Source organism: Nannospalax galili, unplaced genomic scaffold, assembly GCF_000622305.1.
Source record: "Nannospalax galili isolate Female #2095 unplaced genomic scaffold, S.galili_v1.0 scaffold561, whole genome shotgun sequence".
Taxonomy (NCBI): Eukaryota; Metazoa; Chordata; class Mammalia; order Rodentia; family Spalacidae; genus Nannospalax; species Nannospalax galili.
In genome coordinates this window covers 22,073-31,607 of record NW_008344825.1, presented here as the reverse complement: position 1 = coordinate 31,607, position 9,535 = coordinate 22,073, and the positions used below count along the sequence as shown (strand labels likewise).

Below are 9,535 nucleotides of genomic sequence, written 5' to 3'. Positions count from 1 at the left end.
CAGCTGTCACCCATTTGGAAGTGATGTGACTTGCTCTTACTAATAGGATGTTAGAGATAGTAAATATGTATTAGCACCAGGCCAAAGCCACGGTTGTTAAGAGTGGGTATGCTGTGAGGCTTGGTGGCACATGAGTCTAATCCCAGCACCTGGGAGGCTGAGGCAAGAGGAATACTAGTTCCAGGCCAGCCTGAGCTGTACATGAGACCCTGTCTGAGAAAAATAAACAAAAACAAAGGTGGCTCTGCTATCTCCACACACTCTCTGGCTTCCCTAGTCCTTTCAAGAGATATAGAAGACTCCCAAGATTCGAAGGTTAGTTGTTGACAGAGCCACCAGAAGGGGGCAGCCTCTCCATTGGATAAGCGTGTAGAAGGCTGTCCACTAAGCAAGAGGCTGGATTCTGGTGGAACAAATGCATCTTCAGTGAATGAGAAAAGACAAAGAAAGAAATGGATCTTTATTGATTGAAGCAGTTGGGACTTAAGGGCTGCTTGTTGTAGCCAGAGAGGCAGGGCATCTCTGATGCTGCTCTGAGCTGGGAGGGAAGCAGCAAGTGGAAATGGCAGGTTCTTCCCTTTCCCTAAACTGTGGGACAGATACATTGGGACCGTGCAACTCTACAATGGATCCTTCAGCAAATATCGAAAAAGAAACAACAGGGAGACTATCACTCTCCTGAGCACCTTGAGGTGCTCAGCGAACCTGCCTGCTGATGCCACATTGGAGATTCCATTGTCTTCAAGGAGCACCAGACCCACCCCTTGCTAGGGCTGGTAGGGTGGGGCAGCTTTGCAAGGAGTGGAGGCCTCTGTGTGCAGACAAGAGCCCCCACATAGGCCACCAGGATACCCCAGAAGAATATGCCTATGGTCACTTCTTCACTCTCAGCCAAGGAAGCAGGGCTCAGCAGAACACAGAGTGAGGTAGGTCTGGCCGGCAGCATCTCCTGCTGACTGGTCCAAATGGATCAGAGGGAAAGAAAGGAGCCACTGAGGCCCTTTCCAAGCCAAGTTCACATGAACCGGTCTGATCACTGCGGAAAATGGAAGATGCCATTTTTAGCAAAAAATGTCTTCGTGATAGGCTGGACTTTGGCATAAGCTGGTGTCCTGTAGTTCTTGATGCTATCCCCTGGAACACAGCAGAGGCCTGGGTGAGAAGGGGTCACCATCCTCCAGCCAGGACCTCCTCATCCAAAGGACTAGGGGTCAGCAGTGATGTGCCACTACAACTATTAAACTAAGTCAGCATTTCTGTGACTCAGGAATAGCCATTGCCCTTTCATGTCCCTGGCTCCTACTGGAGGATTCTCAGAATGCCGTATGATCCAACAGCTAAAGGCTAATGCCTGCACAGCATGGGAGACTCTAGACCCTGTGCTGGCCATGACCAGGATCTGTCCTGATGGGCAGCACTAGTGTCATTTCAATTGTTAACCACTTGGGCCCCTCACTCAACTTCAAGTTCACTTAACACTCGCCACATTCCTACCATTGTTAGGATTATCGCAACATCCCAATGTACAGTAAGATCTCTAGGGTGGCCCAAGGCTGAACTGTTTCCCTAGATGCCCATGGGTTGTAAATCCTGCCTGTTGAGCCAACAACAACAACAGCAATATAATACTTGCTGCCATTTTATTGAGCATTTACTCTGTGCGAGGCACCAGGCTCTTGCTTTATATGCATAAAATTTTTTTTTTGGTTGACCCAATTGGGACCTAGTCAATGCCCCCAATCCCTCTGGGATGAGGCAGCCCCCTCCCCATTTGTAATTGGGATAGGGGAAGGTATTGGTCAATAGAAGATCTGTCATCTGTTCTCCCAAGTGACCCCTGAACTGGGTTTGGGTTCAAGGTATGAGGCCTGAGGCTTATGGAATGTTCCAAAGAATCTGGGAGCAAATGTGAGTTTAAGCAGAACCACAGTCTCTCTTCTGACTATAACCCAACACCTCCCTAGTAGCCAGGGAGCATCTAGAATAAGCCTCCTGGCATGGCTGTGACACTCTATAGAGGGTGGCTTGCTGGATAAAGGATAGGTTATTCATCTGCATTTGAATTGCAGATAAACACTAATAATCATCAGGGTATGTTCCATGCTATATTTAGTATACATCAATACTAACATTATTTGTTATATTAAATAAGCCTAGGTATCCTGTAGATAGAGCTATCAATGTAGCAATGCACATGGGCCTGTGAGCCAGAGAAGGAGAGGAAGATGCTGGGCATCTAAACTGAAACTCTCTCTATGAGAGGTAATTAGGTCCTTCCCTGAAGAATGCTGTACGCTGGTTACTTCCCAGTACAGGACTCTGTGGTAGGCCTTCCCTGACCACCTGTTTACCAGGGTACCCCAGTCCTGATCCCCTAATCTGGAGTTATCTCCTCTTGCAGCTTTGATAGGCAGTGTGGTCCACAGACCAGTAGCATCAGCAGCATGTGGATCTTGTTAGAAATGCAGACTATGGGGCTGGGATGTGACTCGGCACAGAGCACTTGCCTAGTATGTGTGCAATGCCCAGCAATTCATCCCTAGCCTTCAATGAGCCCCTGCCAACCTCCCCCAAACGCTGTGACACAGGAAAGCAAGCACTAGCTTATTCCCGATTTTCAGGTGTAGACACTGAAGCCCAGAGAAGTTAGTGTTCCTAGGCAAGATCACACCATTCAGAAGCCGTAGAATCAGGATTTACTACCCACCTCCCATTCCAAATAAAGGTCTTGCTTTCCAGTTCGTGTTTGGATTTGGTGGGTTTTTTTTTTTTTTCTGAGACAAGGTCTCATGTAGGCCAGGCTAGCCTCAATCTCCTTATGTAGCTGAGGTTGACTTTGAACTCCTGTCTCTGTCTCTGCCTCCTAAGTGCTGGGATTACAATGTGTACCACCAAACTTGGCTTGCTCATATTCATTCATTCCAAGCTGGCAGTTGAGAGGCTGGGAATAAAATTAACAGGGAAAGTCTTGATATACAAAGGGATTTCCAGGTCAAACAGATAGGCAAAGAATGGTTGACTTGGTGGTCTCAGGGCTTCTGCAGACTCAACAAGCTGCCAAAGCACCAAGGCCGGCCTAACGAATCTACCTGGAGGATCTGGGAAGGTGTATGTTTGGGGACATGCATTCCAGTGGAGGCCAGGCCAGAAGCCGATCTGCAAGTGAGAAGGTTCTTGTTCTGCTTACAGGGTGATGAGTCAGTTCCATGTGTCAGGAGGGAGGCTGAGGAAGGAAGTTAGGCCTGCCTGCCAAAAGCCTGGAATGGCAAGAGGGTGGTGGTCTTACCCGTGTGCCAGCCATACTCCCAGGAAGACACCATCGGGTACTTGAACTTCTTCTCTGGAGTCAGTTGATGCCGCTCCCTCAGGTACAGGGCCCGGCCCTGGCCTTCATGGGAGATGCCGTGGAAGAGCAGCTTCAGGGTGGCTGGGGAGGGCCGCTTCATCTCTAAGTCCTCTGGCCTGCCCTGGGCTGCTATGTCCTGAGGGGCTCCTCTGACCTGCCTCTCTCTGTCTCCCTTGGGTGTTGGGCCCTGGACACCTCCAGCCTTGAACAGCTGGTCCTGGATCCCCCGTGTCTGCGACTGTCCTACCTGCACCTCTTTCCTGACAGGGAAACTGGTGGCAGACACTGGGCCTATGCCAGCTCTCGAGGCTGACGCAAAAGGGGGCTGCTGGGGCTGTTTCTTGGGCCTGGTCCCCTCTTTGAGGTACTTGTGGCTGTAGCGGATATTCCAGGTGGTCCTAGCAACTACCTCTTTCTTTATGCGCTCCCTCCAGCAGGCCTGGTTCTGGTTTGGGGAGTTGAACAGCTCCTTCATGGCTAGGGAGCCCAAGGGAGGAACAAAAGATTCTTCCTGTAGCTCTGCAGCCTGTGTTTGGATAACCGGTGTTTGTCTCCAGGGAAACGTGTAGCCAATGAGAGCCAAGTTGCCAGGGCCTGCTAGAGAGGAGGGGGTGGGTTGATGACTTGGGTCACCCACAGGCAGGACAGACCTGGTCAAGCTAGAAATAAGAGTAGAACCATGGACCAGAGAGAAGGTTCAGCAGGTAAGAGTTCTGCCAGGCAAGCCCAGTGACCTGGGTTCCATCCTCAGAACCCAAGGTGGAAGGAGAGATCCAATTCCTGAAAGTTGTCCTTGACTTTCATATGCGTGGCTACAGTCACATATGCATTGCAACACACACACACACACACACACACACACACACACACACACACAGTGTATTTATTTTTAAATAAAATTAAAAGAGCACAACCTGGTTCCCAGATGGTCTTGGGCTCAGACCTTCAGTCTCATAACCAGAAGGCTCCCAGAGGGGCACACAGGAGTCACTGCCTCTGTGCCATACAGTGGATCCTGAAATAATCTGCCCTGTACCAAGCACCCAGGAGAACCAATGAGAGGGACCAGTCTTCACCCACAGAAAGCTTGAGGGACATGGCTAAGGGGGTTGTCTTGGCAACTCTGGGTCTAGCTTCTCAGAGGCTCACCCCCGCCACCTGCTAGCTAGTAGCCTTTTCTGTACATAGGATGCTGGTGGGAACACACTTTAATATTGGGAGAATAGCATCTCACAGTGTCTGAGACAGTCAGGCCTAGGAGGCACTCTCCATCAATGTCAGCTGTGATTTAACATGTACCTGCTGGAAACTAGGTACCATGCTGTGCTCTGGGGCCTTAAACCACCTTGAAGAAAAATTTCAAAACAGGAAAAATTAATTTTGGCTCACAGTTTTAGGGACTTCAGTCCTTTATCACTTGGCCCTATGTGCTTGAGCAGAAAAAATATTTTGGCGGTTGGAGCATGTGGCAGAGAAGACACGTCTCCTCATGGTGGCCAGAAAGTAGAGAAAGACTACTGGAGGGGGCCAGGACAAGATACAGCTCCCTTCCAAGGACTTCCTTCCACCACGCCCCACCTCCTACTTCAGTTCGCAGTAATGCATCATATGAATCTATCAAGGGTTTAACCATTCCTTAGGTCAGCTCTCATCAACCACTTCCCAAAAGCCGCTAGGGTAGCAACCTAAGCCCCAATATATGAGCCTGTGGTGGCATCTCAGATTCATGTCATAACAGCTCCAAAACTCAAATCTCTAAGTTATGGCCACAGAACTCCCCTGGGGAATGTCACAAGCAGTGAGGCAACAGACAGGCAGACAGGCAGGCATGGGAAGGCTCAGCACCATCGTAGGCCAGTCTCCCAGATTCTCAGTCTCTGCCTCTCTCCTGGAAAGGGCCAGGGAAAAGAGTGTAATCCACAATGCTCCAGGTCTCTTGTCTTTCCATTCTTTGCTATCCGTGTGATCGTTTATTCATTCAACAAGCACTCATTTGTTCTAGACCCTGTGCCAGGTGATGAGTCAGACACAAGAGGTAATTGAGGGGAGTGGAGCCTGTGTGCTTCCTGGCTGCAAGAATTCAATCTAGAAGGTAAAATTACAGCCAGATATGGAGGTGGTAGGGAATCAGGAAGGTTACTGGAGGGGGTACTCTTGGACTAAGACCTAAACCAGGAGCATGAGCTAGCCAGGCAGAGTTGGGGAACAGTAAACAGCCAGGGACCCTGGTCTGAAAGGCAAGCAAGGTCACAGTGTAAAGGCAGCCTACTGCTCTTCAGTGTTCCCCCCCCCACCCCAAGGAGGGGGGAAGGAAAGCAGAGTTTGGGGGGCTGGGGGAGATTACGGGCAGACTATGTATGAAAGCCCGGGTCTATTGCATCTCTCAGGGTGGTCCAAGTGACCTCTTGAACCCAGGCTTTCCTTTTCTTACTGAGGGCCTACCATGTGCCAGGAGCTACACGTGAACATACATACTGTTCCTATGGAACATGAGCTAGCTTTGCAGCCCTTCCTGGCCCGGTAATGACCTGTATCTCCGGGGTGTTCCAGAGGCCTGAGGTGTCTTGGCTGTAAGCTGGCAGAGTTGGGACTTGAAACTGACCTTGAATCTATTGCATTTTGACTGTTTCATGTGCTCCCACTGAGATGCCTCACTCCAGCCTCCCGCTGACTCTGGCCCCACAGCCACATTGATCCCCCTAGGGTTCTGTCCTTGTGCTCCCACACTGCCCCCTCCTGGACAGTGAACTCACTCTTTAGGCAGAACAACCAGACTACCTAAGGCAGAACTATCAAAGATGTCACCTTGGGTGGGCAATGGTCATTCTGTAAGCACTTCCTGTGTGCCTGACTCAGACATGCGGTTCTGCACTCCTTGTGGGTTACCTTCAGAACACCTCACGGGGGTGACACATACGGAAAGATGATGCAGGCATTCTGTAATGGTCAGTGACCTGATGGAGGTGAGGACAGAGCTAGGACTAACCTCTTGGACTCTGCTTAGAAATACCACAAATCAGCTTTCCCTCCAATGGGGCACTCCTTTCTCTCTACTTTGGGGAGTCAAATCACCCCAATATCAAGGCAGCCCTTCTCCTGGAAGTTCTGGTTTACTCAGGCCTGTTGTGAGATGAATGGGTTGGTGGGGGAGGTGTCAGTCTTAGCTAGGACTGAATCTAGACCTGAACATGTTGCATTTGATATACTGCTTCCTGAGCCCTCTCATACCAGGTCTTTTGCTGCTGTTCAGTTGGCTGCTGGTATCTGGGTCTGGTGCCTTGGGGCCTGTCAAGCTTCCTTCTCTGAGTTCACCCTGCCAGGGTTCAGCACCAGCTGGATCCAAAGAATGTACCCCGCCTCAGTGGTGACTGGGCGAGGCAAGGCATCCTGGTGCCGGAGAAGGCGGTGTTCAGGGCAGAGGGGAAACATGGGCAATAAAAGGCCAGTAGATTCTTTGTCCTGGGGAGATAAGCAAGTCCAAAGCTCAAAGCACCCTGGGATACATGCCACAAATAAGGCCTGCAAATTCCCAGCTCCTGCCTGCCTTTGAGAACTCAGAGGAAAAGGGTGTGAGGGGTGGGTCTCCCTAAATTCCATACACATGAGTTGGTCTCTGTGGGCTTAGGGGCCCAGACAAAGTCCATCACAAAGCAGAGAAGGATTCTTTGTTTGCAAGGATTCCTCCCACCATGCATTTGGGCAGCATCCTTAAGGCAAGGCCAGAGAAAAACTGAATCTAGCTTGCTTTAGTGCCTTCCCTCCCTCCACTCTGACATTTGTGAGAAGAGAAAAACACCAATAAAACCCCAACAAACTAAATTAGAGGTGCTGTCCACCTTGTATTCTGAGATAGGGTTTTTCACTTGGCCTAGTACTTGCCAATCAGGCTAGGCTGGCTGGCTGGCTATCCAGTTCCAAGCACCTGCCTCTCTTCACCTCCCCAGTAATGGGATTACAAAAGGATGCCACCACACTCAACTTTTTCATGTGGGTTCTCGGGATCGAAGTCAAGTGTTTTACAAAACACTGAGCTATACCTATATCCCTAAACCTCTTGTTCCCCATTTAAATACAGACTTGAGGGGCTGGAGAAATGGCTCAGTGGTTAAGAGCACTGGCTGCTTTTACAGAGGACCCAGGTTTGGTTCCCAGCACTGACATGACTGCTAACAATTATCTGTAACTCCAGTTTCAGGAGATCTGATGCCCTCTTCTGGTCTCTGCAGGCATTGCATGATACAGGAGCACTTATATGCAATTCATACACAAAATAAAAATAAAAAACAAGCTGGGCGTGGTGGTACACGCCTTTAATCCCAAAAAAAATAATAATAATAATAATAAAATAAAAAACAAAAACAGACTTAAGGGGTTGAACTGGGGCTGTGACTGAGTAGAAGAGCACTTGTCTATCATGCACAAGACTTTGTATTATATCTTCTGCGCACCAATGGAGCAAGCAAAGACAAAACACCACCCCACCTACCTCCAATGTTGGTATTGCCAGTTGTGAGAGAAAACGAGTTGACAAGTCAGAATATCCCCCACGCCCAACCTTTATCCTTTTTTTGGGGGGGTTGCTTTTTGTTATTTGAGACAAGGTCTTCCTGTAGCCCCAGCTGGCCTGGAATTTGCTGTATAGACCAGGGTGGTCTCACTCTCACAGAGATCTGTCTACCTCTGCCTCCTGAATGCTGAGATAAATATCACCGCACCAGGCTATCCTGTTTTTAAGACTGAGTACTTTTCAAAGGAAATTAAATGTGTCCAATTCATTTTATAAGAAATGCATCAAAGCCGGCTTTGAAGTCCTAAAACGGGACAAGTGGCAAAGGGCTAATTTGTAAATGCAAGTGGGAGTGTTTGCCTTTTGTAGCCTCATGGTAAGCACCTCCCTGGATACAGAGGGCAACTGAGGCAGAGTGGGCATCCCTGGGCAGGGCAGGCTTTGCCTCTTCTGCTTTGATGACCTCTTTGTGGGAAGCAGGGGTCACTGGTTGCTGGCTGTAACCTCCATCAGCCACTAAAGATCAACATCCTAGTCCATCAGCTCCAGCGAGGCAACAGGCAAAGTCGACCAGCGAAAGTCAGAAAGGACTTGGCACCTGGCCTGCCAAGTTTCAAAGTTTTCACGGTGTTGGTACAAACAATGGCTTGTTTCCATAGTAGCCAAGCCCAGGTGCAGATAAGAGCTGCCCTGTGGTTGTAGACACTGACTGGGAGTCAGGTCTCCACCAAGGGTCCTTTGATGTCACAGGCAGCAGCGATTTTTAAGGGGCAGGACTGTACCCCAAAGGTAAAACCAACATCACAGAGTGTTGGGGGGCCTCTAGGTGCCAACAACCAGCTAGCTCACATTCTTGTGTGGTATCACCTCCAGCAGGTTGTCTACAGAAAGCAGTGGGCAAGGAACTGTTCCTACAGATCCCAGAGGGAATTCAATAACCTCGCTAGTCAAGGGAGGCATACTCATATAGCCACAAGGCCAGCCAGTTGGGAGGCAGTGTTTAGACTCTGGGATACCTGTGTCAAGCTCCACACTACTAGTGTACAAATGCTGCTACCCCCAGCAAACCTAACTAGGCTTGAAGGTGAACAGATGAACAGCTGTACTCCTGTGCTTCTCTGGCAAAGCCAGCATCATACCAGGGAGCGTCTGGGTGGACTCCTCACAGCCCACTGCCCTGTAGATGCTAGAAGTCCAGGACAGTCCTTCAAGGCAGTCCATAGAGGGCACCCCATCTCTCCTTCATCTTCTAACCCCAGAGGAAAACAAATTACCATTCTAATGGATAGCCAGGCATGGAAAGAAAAACGAAAAACAAAATAGAAAAGGAGCAGGTGATGGAGCTCAGTTGGTAGAGTGCTTGCTTAGCATGTATAAACCCCTGGGTTTGATCTCCAGCGCAGCAATAATGGTGACATATGCTCTTAATTCTAGTCCTCAGGAGGCAGAGGGAGAAAGATCAAAAGTTCAAGGTCCTGAGGTTGGAGAGATGACTCAGTGGTTAAGAGCACTGGCTGCTCTTGAAGAGGATCCAGGTTCAGTTCCCAGCACTCACACGCCAGCCAACAACCATCCTTAACTGCAGTTCCAGGGGATTTGATGCCTTATTCTGGCCTCCGTGGGCACTGTATAACATGGTACATTCTATACATGTAGGCAAAAAAAAAGACTCAAACACATAA

General features: G+C 49.4%; 1 protein-coding gene across 1 annotated transcript; it reads right to left on the bottom strand.

The window, feature by feature from the left end:
• Positions 1 to 1,033: 1,033 nt before the first annotated feature.
• Positions 1,034 to 3,821, bottom strand: LOC115071704 (protein ATP6V1FNB). The gene is made up of 2 exons (XM_029567382.1): positions 3,287 to 3,821; positions 1,034 to 1,134 (listed from the first exon to the last, which is right to left on the bottom strand). Exons 1-2 carry the CDS (start codon positions 3,819 to 3,821, stop codon positions 1,034 to 1,036), a joined length of 636 nt encoding a protein of 211 aa, XP_029423242.1.
• Between the last annotated feature and the right edge of the window lie 5,714 nt (positions 3,822 to 9,535).